This window comes from Poecilia reticulata, linkage group LG6 (assembly GCF_000633615.1).
Source record: "Poecilia reticulata strain Guanapo linkage group LG6, Guppy_female_1.0+MT, whole genome shotgun sequence".
NCBI lineage: Eukaryota > Metazoa > Chordata > Actinopteri > Cyprinodontiformes > Poeciliidae > Poecilia > Poecilia reticulata.
In genome coordinates, this window is record NC_024336.1 from 10,812,260 (window position 1) to 10,836,210 (window position 23,951).

A 23,951-nucleotide genomic window follows, 5' to 3' on the forward strand; every position below is an offset into this window, starting at 1 on the left:
AGCTGGAAGAAGTGGCTGGGGAGAGGGAAGTCTGGGCCTCCCTTCTGAAGCTGCTGCCCCCGCGACCCGACCCCGCATAAGCTGTAGAAAATGGATGGATGGATGGATGATGTCATACAGCATTAAGGAACTGCCATCATCTGTCTGATTGTCACATTCATTTATATGAGCTCCATGGAAATGAAAGCATAAAATTAATTGACAACTTAAGCTGTTGGAGCCAATCATTTGGGTACCATCAATGCTTCAGAGCTTTATGGCAATCCATCTATTACAGGCCTTTAATGCTGGAGGAACCAGAAAGACCCGTTTTCTCTAACAGATGCTTTAACTGTCCCTGAGAGTTCGTCTCTGCCCGTTATGTCCCCTGCATCCGCCCTCCTGTTCAGAGAAACGTGCAGGATGTCTTGACCCCTTTTCTCCTTAGCCCAGTTTAAAGCTCCAACAGATCTGTAACGTGAACAGTGACCATAAACGTCATCTGAGCTTGTGCAAACACACTAAACATGTCTCCATAAAAACATATATTTGACTTCTACGACGGCCTGGAGGTTTCAGTTCTGTTGGTTAAGATGATGTCTGTCACATCTTTGTTCAGCAGTTTAACATTAACAATGGTTTACAGCCCCATCACTGCCATCTTTTAGCCAAAGTTTAAGAAAATTCAGTCTCCTCATCTGCTCTCATCTCTGCAGACAGTTCCTGCTGCTTGTCTGTTTTACATTGAAGACGTAGTTTCCATCTCTCCCAGGTGTCATGTAATTTAACTCAGCAGAAAGAATTAATTCAATATTTCCTCTCAGACCTGCACAGGAATGCTCAGTGAGTTTTATGACTCCAGAATTTATTTTTTAATGGTTTCACTGGTACTGATGTGTCCCATTTTAAGTCCATTGTCCAGGAAATTAAATGAAAACCTTCATGTGCTGTTTTATATTGAAAATGTATTCATGSCAACTGAAGTTTATGGAAAAACTTCAAAAACCCTATTGACTTTTTATGTGTTAGACCAACCCAGAGTAGCGTATGGAAAAAAACTACAAYGTTTTCAAGTCTTTGCTTTCCCAAAAAACAATCTAAATGTGCATTCAGGTCCCTCTGATTTCTGAATAACTAATTGCCGTCACAACATATATGATCAATAAATAGACATCACATTTGTGTAATTTAATCTGAGCGGTAATCCAGATGTTGGGTGAAGGTTTCAAAGGTTTGTTAAAGGAAACTGTAAATACGACGTATTTGCTTTGGTTAGATGTTTGAAGGAAGGCTAAAAAGTTCATTTTAGGTGGATGACCTTTCATGACCTTCAGAAACATTTCTTAATTATTAATATCTTTAAAATGACAGCGCCACAAACGAAAAATGTTTGCTGCTCAAACGTTTGACACCAATTCTGTCTGATTTGAAGGTGTGTGTGTGTGTGTGTGTGTGTGTGTGTGTGTATGTGTGCGTGCGTGTGTGTGTGTGTGGGGGGGGTCGAGGGGTTCGTGTGTGTGGGGAGGCAACTTCACTCAGGTTTATGCTACAGTGGAAAAATTACCAAGTAACAACGCACATCTCTGAACACGTCAACCGTTTACGGAGACATGGCTGTGGGGATTCTCTTCTGTGACCATTACAGGGAAACGTCTCAAATTTGACAGGAAGATGGTTTGAGCTACACACAGCAGCMTCCTGTTAGGACTCTGCAGAGCAAATATTCAGCCAGAACTGATGTGGAACGATTGAACTTGAATATTCAAGTGTTMAAACATGTCCCAGTCAAAGTCCAGACCAAAGTGGATAATATGTTGCAAAAAAGTAAAAAAAAAAAAAAATCATCGCTTTTTAATCTTGACTCCCGGATCGGTAAATTAGTGTTAAAGCAAAAACGATCAATCAAGTGTCAAGTGTTGCCCCCGATCACACTAACAAATTAAAGMTACCACTTATGAGATTAACAACCCAACAATTAAGTTAATACACGACAGTGAAAGCACTTAGTGCTGCAGAAATGTCTGTAAGAGCTGACCTAATGTTTTGGACAGAAACCCGCCCACCTTCTGCAGGCCAGATTTCTCACAAAGGAGGAAATCTGGGAGTCATTGTTGATCTAGTTTGATAACCACGCTTTTATACTTTATACTTTCTTTTTTCATCTTTATTGGTGCATTAAAAAAAAAAAAAACAAAAAAAAACTTTTAGCTCTGAAGCAAGCTGACTTCTCAGTTCTTGTCACCTTTGGTCCTAAACAGTYCAAGTGATTTATCTCCAGCCTATTTGCTGCATCTACAGGCCTTTCAAAAATTTGAGCTGCAGCTACATTTGGCAGCAACCTGCACCAACCGCAGGCATACGCTATAAAAAAAAAGGCAATCCATCACATGATCTATTCTGGAAATATTAGCTGTGATACATCAAGACCCAAGCCACCAGTTAGGAAAGACCAGGCTCATAATGCGGATGGGCTTCTGAGGACTCACAAAGTCTCACATCTTCAGTTTTCATCTTAGTGCTTCCCTAATGTAATAATACTTCTAATGAGTCCAGAAAGGAAGGGGGAATGTGTGTGTGTGTGAGTGTGGGAATGAGAGAAAACGCGAGGAGGCGGGGTCCGTGTTAAAGGAATAGATGAGATGATTGCGAGTGCTGGTGAAGGAATTGAGTTCCGAGCGGCTCGTATTTCAGCTGAGCGAAGGCGGAGTAACACCCACTCCTTCACATTGGAACAGATAATTGAGAAGCTATCAAACACCAGCCAAACGTGAGGGAGAACAGAGACGATGCATCAGCACACATCACCGTGACGTAGCCTTTCTGGTACAAGTGGTGCGGTCCGCAAATCTGGCCACTGCTACAGAAACCCCGAGTGGAAGTTCTGTTTTCCGTGAATCATGTGGGGCACAATAAGRACTGGGTGTTCTGGTCAGAGGAGGGTGTAAGAGAACTTTTTGTAGCAACAAACAAACTCCGCAGGTAATCAAAACAAAACCCATCCATCAGGTGAAACATGCAGGGGTTGCACAGCAACTYAGCAAGTTTGAAACTCTCCAGGGGTTTCAATTTATGAGATTTAAGGAAATTAACATAAATAAACCTGAAGTAGTGAAGGTTAAATTTTAAATATATTTGGGAAAAATACTTTATTTTGTAAAATCTTCATTATAGCAACCACATTTCATGCAAATACACTTGTATTTAGGCTAGCATTCTGCTTTCTGAAGCAGCATTGAGGCTACGTCCCCTACTGGAAAGCTGTACTTTTCTATTGATCTCTAAAACCCAGAAAGCCACATGTTTGATATTATTGATAAATGGCTCTGAACTTGTATAACCAGAGGACCCCAAAGTGCTTCCCTCCCACCTATTGGGCAAATATTCTCCGGATCCAAATGTTACGGTCAGTTGAAAAACGGCAAGAATTCACGTTTTGCAGTTTTGGATCTTAAGAAGGTTCTAAGTGCAGCTTCAAAATACAAAATGAAGAGATGGGAGTGAGAAAAAAAAAACTGAGTAAGCATTTATCGCAAACCATTAAACTTAAACAGGCAGTAGCCATGAAACATTTAAGGCCATATCTCAAAATTGAGATAAAAGTTTCAAAAAAGGATTAATTAGTAGCTGTCGTTCTTGTTGTTTACCTCAAAGAGTGAGAGAGATGGATGGAGCTGTGTACTGAATAACCCTGGAAGAAAACCAGACTGAGGCTACAGACGCTTGAGGATGTTTAGAGATTTTTTTTACCTCCATCCAGGAACGTCCTCAACATTCACCCAGAGCTACAAAGGCTGCGTTCACACTGCAACCTGAAGTCACCCAATTCAGATTTTTGGTCAAATTGGATTTTCTTCCCGTGGTCGTTCACACTTCCAAATATATGCAACCTGTATGTGTTCTGCAGTCTGAACGGGCAAACGACCTGAAAGTGTCCCGCATGCGCAGTCGGGGGCACAATAGCGTCAGCGTTCTTGGTGTTCTGCCAACCGCCACAAAGAAGTGCTCAGTGTTTGTGGAAGTAAACATGGATGCTAACGGTGGAGCTTATCTTACACAATTGAACGGAGCAACATATTAACAACTTAATCCTCATTATAATCCGTCATGGATGTTGTTTTTCTTCCCACTTGTGCGTATCAGGACGCAGAATAGTGACATTTGTCGAGTATGAATGACGTTCAGGTTGGATGAATGCGACCTGGACGTTAGGCCACATTTGAATCAGATGCGTATTGGATTCCCAAGCAGCCTGGATCACATTCGAAAACAATCCGACYTGTGTTGTTCAGACTGTCGTTAAAATATCAGATACAGGTCGCTTTACGTCAAAAAAATAAAAAAATCGGAATTGGGTCACTTCAGGCTACAGTGTGAACGCAGCCAAAGGAATGCCATAGATCAAAGCATAATTCAMGTTAGAATGGCCCAGTCAAAGTCCAAATCTAAATCAAACTGAGAATCTTTGACTTGAAAGCTRTCCAGTCTGCCTGAACTTAAACTAGAAAAACAGGTGAATATTTCAGCCTATTGGTTCAAGACTGAAAGAAGGGTGATGGATACAAAGGTACGCCACCCTTTTTCTCTGCTGGCCTATCCCATGGTTTGTGTTTGTAACAGGACCAAACAGTGTGGACACATTAGCATGACAGCATGAGCATCCAGAAGGTGCCAGAAGCCCCTCAGCTGCATCTGAGACAGAACAGGAGGGAGGATTAAACCACATTACGGCGTGTTGCTACGGTGAGCATCATCTAATGGGATTACCCGAAATTAAAAGCTCAAGCAGCATCGTTTTCATCAACGTGCATGCACTGATTCCCAGGATTGACCCTGGAGACAACAGTCTGCGTATGAGCTGCAGATTGCATAACGTCTGAACGGTTTCCTACCTTTCCAGATTAGAACCTCCTTTGAATGAGGATTTAGAGTCAAATGGTGCTAACCAAAATCTGGATTAGTCATCAATAAGACAGTGGAACGGCCTCCATTAGTGTCTGTCACTGTAGAAAACAGATCCTCAGAGGAACAGGCTGAGGAGTTTGAAGAATCTGTTTTTGAAGTTTCTTACAAACATAAATCTGAAAAGTGAGGGGATGATTTAGATACTCTCGAGTCATCATCGGAAGAACTGTGTGTGAACAGTAATTAGTTATTTCACAAGTCTTGCCGCAGGGACCAAATTGCATTTAACTTTGGACTTTGACTGGGCCGTTCTAACGTATTAACATTCTCCAACAGGTTTGTCTTGTATTTATCTCTTTTTTATTCTTCCCCCTGACTTGTCTGCTGTTTTTTTGCTCCTCTGATGCAGAAGTCACATGCGGGGTAACACAAGGTTCAACCCTCAGACCCTTCCTATTTACACGTTCCGGCTAGCTTAAGTTATAACAAGAAACAAGATTAGTTACCATAGCTATGCAGATGATACACAGCTCTACTTTACAGTGTCAGCAGATGACTTTGTGACTTGGTTCTGCTCTGCAAGCCCAGAACCAGAACCAAACATTGAGAAGCAGCATTCAGCTTCTACTCACCACAAATCTGGAAGAAACTTCCAGAAAACTGCAAAACTTCTGAAACWTTGATTTCCTTTAAATCTGAAGACCCACCAGTCTAGAGTTGACTTTGATTAACAGTAAKTGAAACATTGTGATGTATATTTGACAAAATGTAATTTGAATTTCTTTGTCCATGATTGGTTACTGTTTTATGTTTTTATGGTGTGAAGCACTTTGCACTGCCTTGTTCCTTAAATGAGCTACACGATTAAACTTGACTTTGTTCTCTWAAAGTCTTAGRACTTCACAGAGCAGCTGGATTAATACTGAGATTAAATTAAATTGGCTAATTAAGTAACTTCAGGTTGCATCCTTGACGYCTGACCTGCTCTAAGTTCCTTCAGCTGGAGGTGAGCCACAGGATGCTGCAGCCTGGACCGCCACATCTGGAAACAACCTGTTCCCTACTGAAACAACACAAACCAACTGGATCCTGATTGTAAGGCAGGGAGAGGAAAAAGCCCCTTTCAGTTCCAGGAGATGCGTTAAGGGGTGCAGTTACCTGCTTTAAGACAATCCCGTCAACAAAAGCAGCAGGATGAGAGGAAAGAGGCAGGCGATTTTGTGTATGTGTGTGAGAGAGAGAGGAGCTTACCCGGGGTTTTCTTTTGGTGCAGTAGAGAGAAAGGGRGGAGGAGGAGGAGAGCAACTCCACCGCTCTCCCTTCTTCAGGCGACTCTCTCCATCCAGCGACTCCAGCGGTGTTCGGGGTTTATTTTACCCCCGGTGGGGGGTAGGAGGAGGGACGAGGAGGTAGAGAAACAAYGTTCACGCTTCTTCTTCTTTCTCAGAGGAAAGAGGAGGCCCTGGGTTTCTCCAATCAACTCAGAGGTCTGTCTCTGCCGCCTGATGCATCCCTGCTGCAGCTCAGCCCAGTCTGCACAAGCARAGTCCCTCCCCTGCAGCGCGACCTGAACCCGTCCAGGATGTGAGAGGAACGCGTCCACCGCCTCCCACTGCTGATCAGCTCACAAACACAGAGAGCGAGAGAGGGGAAAGGAGAGAAGGAGAGAAAGAGGCTGCAGGAGCTGGCTACCTGCTTCGCTACACACACAAACACACCGTACGCTGCGATTACGCAACGCAATCAGAGGGAGGGGCTGGGGGGTGACAGAAACAAGATGGGGAGGGGCGTGAGTGAGAGCATTTCAGGGGGAGATCCTCCTCTTAACTTTCTGAGTCTTCCCTCAGCTCCTGCCTGCTCCTCCTGAGATCTGAGCYGGCAGGGATGATTCAGTGTGAAGTTATGTAAGCCGTCTGGAACGGAGGTGGGCAAGGCGCAYTAACACGGAGCGTGAAATAGCAATAAGTAAGAAATAATTATTTAAATGCGTCCTTAATTTATTAAAGCCAGAAGGAACAATGATTAAAAATTCATTTCATTTTTGAAAACTTAATACAAGCATTTYATGGTTTAATCTGTTTAATTAATTTAATCTGTCAATTTTACCAGTCAATCTCAGTGGGCGGGATTAAGTGCTGATGCCTGACGTCTGATTGCCYGTTTCTAGATATGAATTTGGTAAATCTTGTGAAATGTGTTATGTTTTTTTTTTGTTGTTGTTAAGGGCTGCCTTATCTACAAACTCTAGTAAACTGAAATTCAATTCATAACTAAAATGTATTTTGTGAGTTACAAGCGAACTGGACAAGGTTGAAATAAGATAATGGCCTTCCGCCCTTTATTAAGATCCATTTTTGAATGTTTGCTGTTTGAGTRGGTTATAATRTATTGTAGTGGAAGTAGACAATATAAAAACGAGTGGTGGGGCTGATTTTCTCTGCCTTGTGAAGGTCTCCCTCTGGTGGCCAAAGAGAAAACCTTTATTTTTTTAAATTGGAATACAAGACAACCMCCTTCATTACGCTTCAAAATCTGACATGTCTACTTTTGGCAATAATTATTTGATAGCTCACTATTAACTTTAAATACTACTGTGTGTTTACTAATATACAACTTTTCTAGTACATTACTAACCTTCAACATGGTTATTACCTTTTTACGCCATTCTGTTCGATTCTAATCTCGCTTCACTGCTCCGCCTGGTCTTTAATCCCATTGAAGTGGATTCCTACGGTAAAATTTTAACGGGATGTTGATTTTCTGCCTCGTTTCAAAATTGTATTCTTCCTGTAGTTTTAGCAAAGGCAGCAGAGGAAGTGAATGAATTAATTTAGTCCCTGTTAGCCGCGCTTACAAATACTGAATTAACATTAACAACTTGCATTTCTCTCTTCACAGTGTGGGACAGTTAGMGCTGCAAACAATTTCCGGTTAGCTTTATAGCGTCGAACTGGCRCATTACGTCACGGCCAAACGGTAACGATTGGTTAACTAGGCCACGCCTCCAGGAAATCATTTCTCAGTAAGAGTCCAGACCCTAGCAAAACGCAGAGCAAGGGGCTAGTTTTTACCACTACACTAACTGATGGGCCTAATATCAATGCGGCGGATCACCTTTATTATATATATTCTTGTACCTTAAAAAATATATATTTGATAACTTTTTTTTATGATTGGGGTAAGGCATATGAATCAAAGTCAACATAAAGCCCTATTATGGATAGAAACATAAAACTTGTCTGTGAATATGGTCGCCAAAACACACAAACTTACTTAAGCTAAAAAGACACAAAGACAGCATGTATATATAAAAACATATATTTATTGTTCTGTTACAGTCGGCTAACTTGTTCAACAATTAACGGCAATGAAGCCAGAGGACGTACTCTACACATTGTCACAGAAAGCATGACAGAGCTCCTGTTCTTTAAAACTCAGTGGCATTTATCGGCACACATGACGCATCATCCAAACTTGTCGAAAGCCGGTTCAAAGGATGTCCTTCAGCCAAAGTGGTTGTTCTCCTCATTAGGCAAACTCAGTAAAATACTGTACACTGTGGCGTGTGAAAACGGAGATCTTCTCTGGTCGTTTGTTCGCGTAGGACAGTGATAACTACTCACTTTATTCTTCCTCCAGAACATGCGAGAAGAAAGAAAGTCAAGTAAATGACTAAATAACTATCAGGTTCTAACGAGAAATAGAGGTGCTCTGTACTCAATAAAACAGTGTGCAGATTAAAATAGAGAAAAGGTTAAATTTATATATTTTTCTAAATAAAGGCGGCCAGCCACCAGTGCTGTCCCACACACATTCCTCACCACACTCTACTGCAGTAACAAACTCACTCCTACTTTCTTTTTTTTTTTTTTGCCCCCATTTTGTGGACCATTGAGTTGCTACTGTACATCTGCAAGCAATGATCCCTTAGCAACGCTTCTGCTGCAGAGTCTGTAAAACAAACCGGATCCAGTCAAGTAAACTTGTGTAAAAGTGTTGAATCCAACTTAAAGATGTTATTTGTTGAGTTTGTTCAAAATGAAATTCTGAATGGTGGATCGGAGACTCGAGTACCTGCATTGACTCTACCGAATCGCAGCTAGAATGCTGCGATCAATAACACCGATCTCTTTAGTTAAAGCTGACAAATGAGCTGGATTTACTTCAGGACTGGCTGGATTAGAACAAGAGGATGAGAAACATATCCCAGTGGTTGAGTATTTCCTTTCAAAGATGCTTAAATACTTTTAAAAAATGCAGTTCAGTAGGAGGATGCGGCGAAGTTCAAATGTCTAACCACATCGTCCAATTYCCAACTTTTCCCAGTCGTGTCGCGTTATGACCTCAGGCGTCCGCAGAGGGCCGCCGCCACTCTGACTCAGTGTGCAAATATCATCCGTAACTCAGAACTGTCCAAAAACAACTTGACAAAAACAAGACAAACGAACAAAGACTCGTTTTTTTGCAGTCCATGAAACATTCCGTCCGATGGAAGATGTTCACTCTGAAATTCACTTGTTTCTTTTTTTTCATTCCCTCCCAAAAGTTGCAGGACTGAAATAAAATCAGTTTATGTGCCACAAAAACTAACMGAGGAGTCAATTAGTCAATCGCTGTGATAAAACAATCCATTGCACAAACATTGAGTAGAGGTCAGACTTGCAGCCAAGAGAGGATGTGTCCAAGTTTMATTTCAGTGAGTGTGAAGGCATTCAGTTCAAAAGCAGACTAGCTTACGGTTTTTAAAACATTTAAAAATGTGGAGTGATGCAAACCTTAGGGCCAGTCTGCAAAAGATCGACCTGCTGTGCATTCAGATGAAATGTGACGATYCTGTTAAAACTACAAATCAGTAACTCAAAAATGTACTTTTTATTTTTATTTTTTGATTAGTGACCAAACYATGCCAAGAGCAACCAGGTTGRTAACAGAGCTAAGTTACTGAATGAAAGACTGAATCTAAGTTGGTCACAGCTGAATTCAGAGGGAGAACAGAGAAGTAAGTTACTTATTTTATGTGGTAAGACGACTACGRTTCTTTCAGGCTGCAAGTGAGTGAGAGAAAGCAAGACTTCAAGCACATMCCAGGAAGACTAAACATTTGAGAGGAGAATTGCTCAGTTTCATCCTTTTTGAAATGCTGACAGCCTTTTAGAAATCTGGGAATTACCCGTTTTTCTAATGCAAACTGCACTAATGCTGCTAAACACCAATATAAGTTGGCAAAGCTAGTTTAATGTCAACTCTGTAATAACTGTTCTCATTTTAATTAATAAAATCCTTTTTTACAGCAATTGCTGACACACAGTGTGACATTGCCGATTCTCCTAATATAATTAATCACACAGTGCTAAAAGACACAATTCAATGATATTTTCATATCTTCTAATATTCAACTAAAATCAAAATCGAAAGCTTCACCAAAACCAGATCTGAAACCCACATGTCTCTKATGTAGCCAGAAAACCCTATCATTTCATGCTGCAGTTGGCAGCTTGTGGCTGATCTTTGGTTTCAGTGAGTCATCATCTACTCTGCATCAGTTTTGAGTTTTAAACCACTAAACTGTCATGACGACACCAGTGTCCTCATAGACCCATTGACCTGCCTGTAAGTGTTAAGGAGTTAAAATTTTGATTTTGGTTTATTGGTTGATCTTGGTTTATTATTTTTCAATATCAAATCATCTATGTTTTTTTTTTTTATACAACCCTAAAATTAATCTAATCCGTGATTGGGCGCTAAGAGCGTTCTAAAGAACCTGATGGCTAAAATCTCCTTGCATGTTTGGTAACTTGTTGCTGCTCCTGATCAGATTGACTCCTGCAGACTTCCTRTGCTTCGGCTCATTGCTGAACTTGATTTAAGAACATTGCAGTAATGGGATCTGATCATGAGGTCGTGCTGTTTGCTTGATGAGATGCCGTCTCTCTCGCCGTGTGGTCCGACGGGGAAAACAAACCGCTCCGCGTTCGGCTGGCGCTCACCGTTAGCTTACATCACACTTCATCAGCTGAAGGGAGCAGAGACAGAGGGGAAGAAGTTGGAGGTGTTGCCATAGTAACAGCTTAGAGTTGCTGTGGCTGAGCCAGGTGGTGGGCGTGCGCCGGATGTGTTTGGGTTTGGTTCTGGTTGTGGGGCTGCTGTGGCGGCTGCTGCAGGATGTGGACCACGCGGCCCAGGCTGTCCGTAGTGGCRAAGGCCAGGTACTGGCAGCACAGCCAGTCCTCCAGGCTCACGCTGCAGGCCGTGTCCAGTGAACGCTCCGCGAACTTTATCATCATCAGCGTCCGTTTAAGGTCCAGCCAGTTCTGTAGYGTAGCTTCCCGTTGGCTGGCGGTGGCCCCCGACACGGGGCCGGCACCGCCGCCGCAGCCCAGGGCCTGGAACAGGTCCTCCCGCGGCCCCCAGAGGAGGCACTGCAGGCAGGCGCGCGCCTCAGACATCTGGATCCGCTCCGACGGGTTGACTGTCAGCAGCAGCCTGGCCAGCTGCTGCAGCCCCTGGGAGTAGAGCGACCTGACGGGCAGCGGCGGAAGGTCCGCCCAGGTGTACTCTCGCTCCTTCAGGTCCGGCATCTCCTCGAATGGGTTGGGTCTATGCAGCATCTCGTAGATGAGAATCCCAGTCTGGAACTCGTCACACTTGCGGTACTGCGTGGCCGTGATGATCTCGGGCGCTAGCCGTGACTGGTCGCGCAGCGTTTCCTGGTTGGCCGCCATGAGGCTGCTCTTCTGCTTGGCTTGGGAGAAGTTGCTGATGATGAGGCGTGCAGGGCAGGTGGAGGTGGCGGCGGCTGAGGCCCCCGAGCTGTTGCTGCTGCTGCTGTTATTGTTGGGCTCGAGCACGTCCAGGTTCCAGGGGTTGCCGGGCTGGCAGTGGACAAGCAGCAGGTTCTCCAGCCGCAGGTCGCAGTGTGTGACGTGGTAGGGCTTCATGTGCTCCAAGCCGCAGCAGAGCTGCAGCAGCAGGAGRCACACCTGACGCTCGTACAGCTCGGGGTTGTGAGCGTGCCGAGCCACACCCTCCCCCACGAAGTCCGCTACCGTCTGAAAGGGCACCTCGCGCGTGATGACCACCACTCGGCTCCTCAGCTGACCCGCTGAGTTCATGTTCCCCGCCGCCGGGACCTCATCCGAYTTAGCTTTCGACRCTTCAGAGTCTGTCGGTTTTGTGTCCATCTCTGTCTGTCCTTCATGATTCTTGTCTCTCTGCTTCTCCTCCTCCTGCTCCTCTTCATCTTCTCCCTCCTCTTCCTCTTCCCAAGGCAGCAGTCGGGCGGGGACGTCAGCCAGGAAGTGTCCGCAGTCCTGCTGGATGTTGAAGTGCACCGGGAGGCTCTGTCTCACCGCCAGGCTGTGGAAAAACTGCTGCTGTGTCTCCTTCACATGACTGCGACAGATCTGCAGATCAAAAACAGCAGATTTTAATTTTTACCATTTCATTTACTTATAGCTTCTGCACTTTTTAGTCGTTTTTTAAATTGTTTTACAAAAAAGGCAACATTTAARMCTGTTGCAGTAAGCAGTTAAACAACTGATGGTATGATAAAACAAAATCAACTTCCATTCYGGTGTTTAATAATTTTTCAAGGGCATTTTTGTTTTTAAAAACTTTTTAATCCATTTTATTTATGACTTTGGTCATATTTATTTATTTWTTATTATTATTTTATTTACTGGTTTTGATTATTTTGGATATCTAAAATATATTCCATTTAGTTCAATGTAAATGTTCTTCACAAAATTTTTGTTTATTGGTATTTGAGAGCAAAAAAAACCAACCATGACTGTCAGGTTAATTGGTCTCTCCAAATTGCCCGTAGGTGTGAGTGTGTGTGTGCATKGTTGTGTGTCTCTGTGTTGCCCTGCGACAGACTGGCGACCTGTCCAGGTGACCCCGCCTCTCGCCCGGAACGTTAGCTGGAGATAGGCACCAGCAACCCTCCGGACCCCACTAAGGGACGAGCGAGCGAGCGAGCGAGTGAGAATGAGTGAGCGAGTGAGTGAGTGAATGAGTGAATAAATAAATAAATAAATAAATAAATACATAAATACATGGATGGATGGATGGATGGATGGATGGATGGATGGATGGATGGATGGATGGATGGATGGATGGTATTTGAGAGGCCAAAGTTTCATTATTATGCCATACCTGAAAATGGTAATAAAAAAACAATAGTACAGTTTCTCGCAACAATTACTGGGACAACTTATCATCCATCAAAATCTGTTATTGAGACAGAAATTACCATATTATAACAAACAGTGACCTCCACTGAAATCTTTGAAACGGTCAGAACTGGTGACTTCTTGGCTAAACTTTTTGGTTGACTTTGAAACTTTCTTTTTTCTTTTGTTCTTGTAAACTGAAGCAAATATCGTGTTAGTTATGTACAAAGTGAAACAAAAGTAGAAAGCAGTTTTCAGAAAGAGCAACAAGAACTTCTTAGATCACAGTGGACGTCTACATCAGGACTGATGTAAAGTTTTCAACCATACCTTGATAGAAATTACTTAAATTTAGTTTGATGATAATAAAAGCAAAAATTAAATCCAAAATGGTGCAATACATAACATTTCAAAACTGAAGGGGGATGGTGCTCTTACATATTCAAGTACGAGGGAGCAGCGATCTCCACTATGTCTCTGCTGAAGTGCATCATGACAGAGACGAGGAAAATAAAGAGCAAGATGTGCAACTGTGGAAAATCACATAACCAACTTTAAAACTGTGTGATGAGCACTTACCCAAAGTCAGGAGAATTAATGAGGGTTCTGGTGCTCAGGAATGGTCAGCCAAACAACAACAATAACAAAAAAAGTCTCCGAGAGCCAAAAGCGTAATGGTCTGCGAGATTACCAGAAGCAGAGGGACGCCTCTGAGCAGCAGTAAATAGCTTTTTAATTCTGCAAGAAGAAAACCTCAGCTACTGGAAAAAATTAGCTGTAATAAAGCACAGAGTAAATTTATTTCCCTTAATTTGTTAATTTGATTGTTTTTAGGGAAGTGCAATGTTTTAACATGTCAGTCACGGTTTGATAAGTAAAACTTGGTTGATATAAGTAGTTTACCAGTCTATGTTTTTTCCTCCTTGTTCCCATTTGAGAATAAATTTCTTAACTGAAACAGTGTGGTTGTTTTTTCAGTGTCAAAATGGTAGAGAAATATATATACATTAGACATAACACTAATGATCATTTTAGAGATCCGTTAACTGCTTAATTGGATAAAAAATAAATAAATATTGAACCACTGAACCACAAGACAAAGATTTTTTTAATCTTAAATGAAAAATGTGAATACTTTTTTATATAGTTTTGGCTTAATTGCTGGGTGTTATTCTTTCACCAAATGGTCCTTTTTTGAGTTTGCATAATCCAGTTAATTAATTGATTGCTAAATTAGTTTGCAATTATTTAAATGAGCGATTCATCATGATCAATCTGATGAGTCACTTCATATGTGAGTGTCTGTTTTAAATAGATTAGTGTTATTTCATTACTGTAACAAACCCATTCCTTTCTCCATGACAAATCTTTAGTCTTATACGTCAAGCTGCCAACATGTCTATGGAGATGTTATTCACACATCAGCCAGCATAACTTTCTAACTCCGAGTGTGTCTGAATCGGTTTAAAAGGTTTCAAGCTTTAGCGAAGGGAAACTGGCATGTTGGTGCTTGTTTGTGCTCTGCTGCTTCTGCCAGCCTGTTTTATACAACACAAGAGTGAATTTGAGCCTGAAAAGGCAAAACTTTGAAGTCCGGTCAAACTCAGAAAGTATTTTATGAATAGTGCAGCGTCTACTTTAACTCTTTAGACTCTACTAGCCACGGCAACCTTTTCGTCTGCACACACGCACGCACACACGCACAGGTTTTATTGCACAAGAAAGTATCCTCAGGGCTCAAAGTTTAAGTGGCAGCACTGTTATGTAAACACCTTCCTGTGCTTCTGTGGAGGAAGTGGGAGGAGTTCACATCAAACAAACAAAACACGAGGACTTCTTAAGGCAGCCACCACCGGACACAGGATTTTCTTCAAATTCCCTGCTGGTGTCAAAGCAAACACTCCTTCTAATCACCGTTTAGCAGGAGAATCAGACGTTACATGGAGCGTTTAGGGATTATGTTATTAACTGGAGTATTACGGTGTGTAATTCAGAACCACTTTTATTTATTAGGTGTAATTAAACCAACACCATGAAGCTCATTTATAGAGGCGTTCAAAAACATTCACACCCTTGTACTTTTTCCTGTTAACTATGATGTATTCTGTTGCCATTTTCTGTGGCAGACCAGCACAAAGCAGAACATAATTGTGAAGGTTGGTCTACCAAAGAAAAATCTGAAATTTAAAATCAGTCTTCTTGAATCCTCTTTTGATAGATTTGCAGCTGCTGGTCTTGAAGGAGTTTTGGATATTCTTACTTCATAGGCAGCCCCAAATGAGGATCAACAAACAAAACCTTTTAAGTTTTGTCACGTATTCACAGTTGGTTTCTGGACTTTGAATAGGCCATTCTGACCCATGAATCTGCTTTGATCTAAATCAAGGGTCTCAAATTCCTGTCCTTGGGGCTGGTGTCTGGCAGCTTTTAGATGTCTGAATCAAATATTTAGGTCATTAGCTGAATTCTGTTACAAGGCTGAGGAGGTATGACCCAAACTATAGTGTATTTAGGGTTTCTATCTGACTGGACACTGAATCAAAACTTCAGTTGTGCATCGTTTGAAGCCTCTAACAGGTTTTTACCTGGATTGTCCATTACTCAGGTCATATCGTTCCAGACTCTTCACCGTTCTGTCCCTCACATTTATTAAATACTTAATACTTTAAATACTAAAGATCACTATGAGATTAGTTGATATAGGGGGCACGATTTAAATGTGGAAGCTTTATATTACAGAATACGACATAAAGGGGGCAGAGGGGAAGACAAAGAGAAGAGGATGCAGCAAAGGAACTGATAATGGGACTCAAACAGGACAGTGGCACTGAGGTATTTAGCCATTTTTCATTGCAATAATATGACAAATGTGAAAAAGTTCAAGAGGTATGCCTTCAAGGAGCTGTACCTCTACCATTCATTCATGAGTTTATCAAAGAGTGCCAAGGGTCAAATTTTTTTTTWATGTTTTTATTATTTTATTATTATTATTTTTGTATTTTTGTATTTTATTTTTTTAATTAAAACTATTAAAACCTTACATCATGTTAACCTGGTGTAAGGATAAGGTGATCAGCAAAACTACCTGACGCTCACCTTGATGGCGTAGTTGACCAGTGGGTCCTTGGCGTAAGAGGCGGTGTAGTAGACGGCGTCCCCTGCCTCACAGCACGGTTTGCCGGTGGTCAACCTGAAGTGTGACCAGCTGTCAGTGCCAAATCGAAGGTGGTCCTTCTGGCCGGCCATGAAGCGGTCCTCACATTTCGACGCCAACTTCCGTAGGGTGTCCGTGTGAAGTCCCCGGATCCTGCCCACCACCTCATCCCAGCTGTCCAAACCCCTATAGAGAGCGGGTCTATGTGGCTTGGAGGCCCCTCCGCCAGTGGCTCCACGGCCCGCAGTCCGACCCCTTCCGCCCAGAGACTCTGTGCTTGGGAAGACCCTCTTGTCCTTGCCAGAGGTAGCGACTGGTGTGGAAGCGGTAGGCGGGGGGCTGAGGGCGGACACGCTGTTAGTCAGGCGACCCTTGCTTGCGGCTGCGGAGGCGGATGATCTCTCCAAAGAGTCCCCACTCTCCTGGTCGTGAGCTCGGTGCGGCTCCGAGCTCAGAGAGGAACTCTGGCTAGCCGTCTCCCAGGTAGAGTCCAGGTCATACAGAGGGTTGGCCACGCTCAGGTTGGTGCCGCCCGGTTTAGCCTCTGCCCGGGGTCGGAGGGCTCCCTGGCTGAGCTCTTTGACCCCGAGGCTGGGTTCAGTGATGGAGCGAGGGACAACCTTCTTGGGCAGAGGCGGCGGTGTAGCTTTAGATGCTGGCTGCTCCGCGGAGCCGTCAAGCTCCATGGAGGACAAAGTGTCGTTGGAAGCCTTGAGGTTCCGTGGTTGTTTCAGTGGAATCATGTTGGCTCTTGATTGACCTGCAGGAAGAGAAAGATTAGTTTTTAAATGTCTGAAAGGTCGAGCTCCTCAGGTGTCAAAGGTTACCTTTTGGTTCATCATAAATCTGGAGGTTTAGTAACTCGTGGGGAATTCAGCAACAACTATAAAGAGCCTTTTTGATAAACTTCTACTGGTCAAACAATTTTATTTTTGTAACACATTAATATGTGGAAATCCTTACCTGAGGACTTTAAAATAAAAGTAAGACTAAAGGTTGTGCCCTTTGCATGACAAGTATTTAAAAAAAAAGGACAGGGTTTATAAGGTCACCAGCACTGATTTCACTCCACAGGGAACTCCCAGTTTTCCTAGAGGATAATAAACTGCATAGAGACAGAAGATAACTTTTCCAGTCAACTGCTGCTGTGGAGATTTACTGATCCCATCAGAGTGGTTCTGGCATCCGATTTAGCAAATCATTCCCCCCCACTGTATAAAATGAGCAACTCCTTACGTGGAAGTCACGCTGCCGTCGCCTTAGGGATGTAGTCAAAGTCTTTGGACAGAGCAGTCGGGATGAAGTAAATGAGTCTCCGTAATCCTCCCTTGAAGGAATAGATTTAATGTGTTCCTCCAGCAATCTGCGGTAATCCGTTCAAGGAAGCAGACGTCTCCCTTGTCCAGTCGCAGGGATCTTCTGTTGTGACTCAACTGAATTACATAACTTGATGTGTTGCTATGATTAAACCAAATTAATTAAATGGTATAACTTATTTTTTTTATTTACTACATCCAAGCTAGGTATTTACATGTTGTACAAAAAGTAAATGGCGAGAATAATGAGATGAGGAAGTTTTTAGGAGTTTCCGAGGTTTGCAAGCATTAAGGTTACAATGCCTTTAACAAATTTGGGAAAGCCTGCAGCAGGGACATGCTGAGTTAGATGGAGGAATGTGGCACACCTGCGGATGTATTTTTAAGCCAACGCCTCAAACTTTCTGCTCCTTTTTGTGTCATCATGGTAAAAATCTAAAGATATTGGGTAAGGATCATAATTGTGGACCTCCACATCTCCAGTTCATCATTGGGTACAATTTCTAGAAGTCTGTAGTGCCAGGTTTATCTGTTTCAATTTAAGTTTTAATGAATTATAAAAGCACAGAAAACTCCAGCCACCGTAATCTTCAAGAAGAAGCCAGGTTTTGTTTCCCAGAGTACTAATCAGGGGAATAAAACAAAAGACTTTGTGAAGATGCTAGCCTAAAGGTGTAAGCAGAGCGCCGTTCTCCACAGCGACACACTAACAATGGTTGAAAGGCCGCTCTGCAAGGAAGAAGCAATAAAAAATGCTTTACTGCGAGTGTCTTCAGGGACAAAAACATTAATCTTAAGAGACATGTACTGACGTCTGATGAAACTAAAATGTAAGTTTTTGGCCAAAATGATTGTTTGGAGGAAAATGGGGGATATTTACAAGCTTTAGAGCAGAATCTAATCTGTGGGATGTGGGGATTTGCAACATCATGTCTTGTGGGAGTTGTTCAGCAGAAACGGGCTCCTGGACTTCACAGAAAGACGGCATCATGAAGAAAAACATGAAGGGCAAATATTGAAGCAACATGTGTGGATGTTAGCCAGGGAGCTAAATCTTGAATGCAAGTGGGTCTTGTTACATTTGTTACCAAGTGGTGTAAGAAACAAAGCAACAAAATGTGTTTTGGACTGGACATGTCTGACTCAAACGTTTCTATAAAATATTGGAGAAATATGTGTAAACTTCTTTAAAGAAATAAAAAGAAATGATCTCTTATTATCATGGCATTTAGCAAATAGAAATTTGGCAAACCCAACAGACCTAAAATACAATCAGTTAGGTCTGAAGTAATATAAAAAAGAAAAAAGGGTTATGTATTTTTTCAATAAAATGCATGCATTTTAATAAAAACTGTTTTTATCAGACTATCATAAGAATTTTTCAAAGAAATTTCTTCCAAATTTATAGAAGGCAGTGGGTAAAAAAAAAAAAAATCGGTTTCAGTGTTTTGCGTTGCTCACTTTCATCTCTACAGATTCAGATTTTTAAGATATAAAACTCTGATACATTCCCTGCTTCTAATTTTGTTTTCCAGTAACTAATTGCCTCCCCCGCCCACTCCCATCTGGGCCCCAAAACTTTTGTAAAGTTTCTGTTCACACAGCTTCACTTTATACATCATAACTATCATAAAGCTCTTGACATGCATTTGAACATCAAATACATCTTGGAATTCTTGTCACTCTGACCACAGATGTCAAGGATCAAAAATGCCACCTTGTCCACATTGTGGACATTAGGACATCAGCAAGAAATGATTGATGTAACAAAGTGATTGTTGCATCAATCACTTTGTTATTGATGTAACAAAGTGATTTAAGATTCGGCAGATTTGAAACAACAAAGCTGAGGTGGGAGGGTCCTGGTGGTAAGACTGACAGATGACAGAAGAAACAGATGAACACCAGGAGACGAGAGCAAGTAAAACAAGCCTACCTCAGTTCCACTAACAGTTTTCAGCTAACGCGGCGCAGCAGCTGAGCAGGGAGGCGGAGAAAAACACTCTTCTCTGCTCCCATCTCCAGAGTCTGTGCGGAGTTGCTGGAGGAAACGGGCAACTCTCCCACCAGCGCCGAGTGAGGCGGCGAGCGCTCTGCCTCCTCCTGCCTGATGCTCTGATTAAACTACAAGTTGGTGCAGAGTGAGGGAGACGCTCGCATGTGTGCGTGAACGAAGATGAAGAAGCAGGCAAGAGGGAGGGCGAGTCAGTTCGTCAATGTCGACTCGGCGTGGGTCTCAAAGCAGAGGTTGTGATCGTCCTCCCCGCCGCCAAGCAGAGGTGATGTGCTCTGGAAAGTTTCTCGTTAGACCAACAGTCTCTCACTCTCCTGCCGCGTCTCTCATTAGCAGCGTGTAGCTAAGTAAAAATAGGCTGCAGGCAGCAGCTCATCAGATGACATCCAGGGAGCTTTTAACACAATCCCAACACATCGAACCACCACAACAAGTGTGCGCACTCCGAGCTTCACATACACAAACGCTGCTCACACGCGTTTAAAGTCTAATTAGCAAGTAGCGCAGAACAGCAAACATATTTAGTCCCTGATGAGTCATTTAACAGAAAGAGAGAGACCCACGCGCCGGCATGTGCAATGAGAAGCGCCTCACTAATGTTTCTGCTCCACAATACCCATTGTTTCTATTTCTCGTTCTGTTTCGCACCGCCTGATCGAGGCCCGATGCTTTCCCTCTCACACCAGAGCTTCATATTTCAAGAGGCCAGCAGGCAGCACCTGCCAGCTTCACTGAAGCAATGATCTGCTCTTTGTGCTTCAACAGACTCTGTAGTGCTGGCATTTCTTTTACACATTAACAGCTGTGTTCACATTGCGCCTAAATAGATAAATAAAACTCAAAGCTTAGCGACTGTTTTAGTCATCCAGGGTTCTGACGATGCATCGGATAATAAAAGTGGCACATTCTGCAAATTTTTTATTTAATCACTTTTGCCTTTTTATACAATATAAAAAAAAAGGCAAATAAACAAGTAATTAAATTCCTTTTCTAATAAAAAAAAAAACAAAAAAACTTTTATCGTCTAAAATGCAATAAAACAGTATTCCCTTAGTGAACGCCTGATCATTTGTAGCAACGTGTGCATTTTGCAGCTAAAAAAATACTTCTAATAAAATGAAAAGCTCAGCCTTTCTGCTTGATTTAACATCAATACAGTGTAGGGCCAATCTTTTTGAAATTTTTGGACTAATCAATTAATAACTGGATAAATATTCAAACTGGATGAAGCCAAAACTTTGCCACTGGATGAGTTTTGTGTAAAACATATTTAAATTTTTTTTTTTAATATATAAGGCTACATGTATGTAGTTTAGTGTTTAGTTTTTTAGTGTTGTAGTTTTGGCTCAATTGTGTTGTTTTTTTCAGCAAGTGGCCTTTTTTTGAGACTTCAGTCAATGATGAATCGATTGCTAAATTAGTTGACAATTATTTCTAGACTTATGCTGGAAGAATTCACTTTCCTGTGAATCCTTTATATTTAATTTTATAACAACTGTTTTGAGAAATTGCTTTAAATGAGAGCTGAATGGAGCTGACCCACTTTCTGTCACCTGTGAAGAGGGAATCCTTGTGCATAGAAACACCCATTTTCTCTGACATCTTCAGTTTTATAAATTCAAACTGATCCAGGATCATATGTCATAAATAAGCCTGACAGTATAGTATAATAAACAGCTGCATATCAATTGGAGCCGGAGCCATCATGTGTCGTTTCCTGTGACTTGAATTCTGTGTTTGACAAACTTCCTGTGGCTATATTCTCGTTTTATCTGTCATTTTTAAACAGAAGTTAATAGGAACTCCTTCACAGCTTTGCTAATCTAATCTATGTAATTGTTACAGGGCTGACAGGCAGTAATATACTTTTTATCATCACCATGGAGATGATTACTGGCCATTTTGGATTCTTTACAATGATACATAGTCAGTTTTCAATTTTCTTCCCTCTCTTTCTGGTTCTGATTTCAATTTAAACACATGATGTGTGTTTCTGCACATTTCTATCAACTGCACCAATCAAATCTGTAAATAAACTCACAGTCTGAATTTTTATCTAAATGCAGAAATGCTGTATTCTGCTAATCCCTGAAATATTGATGCGATTTGTCAGCACATGGGCATTGCATACCGTCTGAACTCAGACTAACTTTTTAGTTTAGACTACAGTTTTTCTCATCCTTCTTCCCTCTGGTGAGGAAGGAAGGATGACGGTGAAGATGGAGGCTTTGCTGAAGAGACGAGCACTGAGGAYCAGTTGTGAGAGCTGAGCTCATAGGTCTGTGTGCCTGGTCACAGACGACAAAGTCAGGAAAAAATTTAGGATCAATAAACAGACTGTGACATTATTATAACAACTTGACTCATATTTATCGCTGAAGATCTTTTGACATTGAAATCTGGGCTTTCCAGTCTGTTAAGCTCCTCTGTTAAAACCGAATCCATGTGTCTGTGCACTGATGGTCAGCTGGCTGAAAGAAGGCCTCCACACTTTTCTACAAAACAGACAAATCCAACTGTTCTGGAAAAATCATTTCCATTTATGGAAAAAAACTAAATTAAGAGGAAACTGAAATTACATACGACTCATGTTAAGGTTCTGCTAAAGTTGGAAAAATACTGAATGACTATTTGATCCAAAACGTCCAATAATCAACCAGCACTTATCAGATTGCTACTTAAAAAAGATGTTTATTCTGTGTCCAGGCAACAACAGTAACATAATAATAAATAAATGTCAGCTGACACTATTATAGCTGTGGTAATCAGCTTGTTGTTTCAGCAGCAGCAGGAATAAGTGTTGCTTCTAACACCGGATCATTAGGAGAACCTGCACCTTCAACTTCAGCACCAGTTGGGATGAATATAAAGCAGGTCAATATCTTGCATTAATGAGCCTCTCAGCTTTTTTATCCTCTCTCTCTTTTTTTATTCTTTCCCTTGCAAGCAGGCCACCTGATGGCTTTTCATCACATCCGTTTTTATAACCCTGGGCTTTAATATCCGTATCCGACCAGAGGATTAGGATCACAGCACAAAGACGTCACTGTAATTACTGTCAGATTAAACCTGAGCACAGCAATAATGCAAGCAGCAACCCTGCGGTCAGTCGTACAGTACATTATGCATGGTCAGATCCTGGTGGAGCGTGACTGTGCATGGGTAAAGATAATGTGCTGCAAATCATATTTACAAAGGTGAGAATGGTCAAAACTGATTTTTTTTTWATGTGCTCATTACTGTAAAATATAGCTGAAGGTTTCAATTATCACTCTGATTATGTAGGAACCAGATGTTTATGAACTGGAGCTCCTAGGTGATTTAGGAGGGAATAACTTCCAAGAAGAATAGAGCTCAAGCTGGACAAAAGTAAAATAAGAGACACACAAACTGATAGTCACCTACAGGGTTTCACCAACTAACATTTTTTGACTTTTTAAGACGATTTCAAATGGGATTTAAGATCAGTCTCCTCGGAAATATATAAATTTTGTCCAGCCAACTGGAGATAAATTTGCACTCATCCATGATAGATGCAAAAAGCTAACTAGCTAGCTACAACATGGATGTTGGCAAAGAGTAGCTCGGTAGCCTCAACCGTCTCGAGACGTCTGAGTGCGACTCAAACTTCTGCCTGACAGAAAAGTTCAGTGAAAAACTAAAATACAGACTATTACATAAAAAAAAATTAGTAGTTTTGCCATGACAAAATTTAAGACCTGATTATGTCCAACTTACTTATTAAAATGAATTGAAGACAATTTAAGGCGTTTATTTTACTTATATAAATTTTAGACTTATTAAGAAATGTTACAGATAAGCCACAGAGGAAGAGACAGTATTTTTGTTGGTTATATTCTAGCTTATGAGCCATTCTTACCTAGGTTGCTGTAGGTGGCGCTGCACCAGCTGGGCGAAGGAGAGTGGGAGTGATGAGAGTGATTCCCATCGTCCTCCGGCTCTCCGAGGCTGATGCTGCCCTCGCTGGCGGTCACAGTTGGGTCGGCCTGGTTGGCGTGGCCCTCGTGGGTGTCCCCGAACACCAGCCCCAGATTCACTCTGGCAGGCAGAGGGATGACCCTAGGCAGCTCCCGCTCCCTGGAATGGCTGGCCGGCACCTGGCTGCACATGACAGAGAGGGAGGGACTGCTATTTATGTTGCAACGTGCCAAAATTCAGCTTCATTGAACCCGAAATTGCATGCCTCTCATCTAATTTTTGTTGTCGTTTTTTTTAATAGTCTACTTTTGACAAGGATTCTGTCCTCAAATAATAATAATAATTGCTGCTATTTAGAAAAACAAAACAGAAGACCAAAGGCAGCTGCTGTTGAATTATAATCAAGCTCCTTTCAAAAGGAATTTCTCTTGTTATTCAACAAGTTACCCTTGTTAGTTTTGTTTTTTTTTAAC

At 41.9% G+C, this 23,951-nt stretch overlaps 2 protein-coding genes across 5 annotated transcripts in view; both read right to left on the reverse strand.

The window, feature by feature from the left end:
- syt12 (synaptotagmin XII) overlaps window positions 1-6,730 on the reverse strand; it is a 28,778-nt gene extending 22,048 nt beyond the window's left edge. The window contains exon 1 of the mRNA XM_008411170.2: window positions 6,133-6,730. The gene's annotated coding sequence lies outside the window, so the exon portion shown is untranslated. The remainder of the gene's footprint in view (window positions 1-6,132) is intronic.
- Window positions 6,731-8,183: 1,453 nt separating this feature from the next.
- peak1 (pseudopodium-enriched atypical kinase 1) overlaps window positions 8,184-23,951 on the reverse strand; it is a 92,231-nt gene continuing 76,463 nt past the window's right edge. For all 4 annotated transcript variants that reach the window (XM_008411174.2, XM_008411171.2, XM_008411173.2 and 1 more), the window contains 3 exons: window positions 23,420-23,661; window positions 16,152-16,969; window positions 8,184-12,284 (listed from right to left, as the gene is read on the reverse strand). In XM_008411174.2, coding sequence (XP_008409396.1) covers window positions 10,950-12,284; window positions 16,152-16,969; window positions 23,420-23,661 — 2,395 coding nt within the window. In that variant the 3' untranslated portion in view covers window positions 8,184-10,949. The remainder of the gene's footprint in view (window positions 12,285-16,151; window positions 16,970-23,419; window positions 23,662-23,951) is intronic.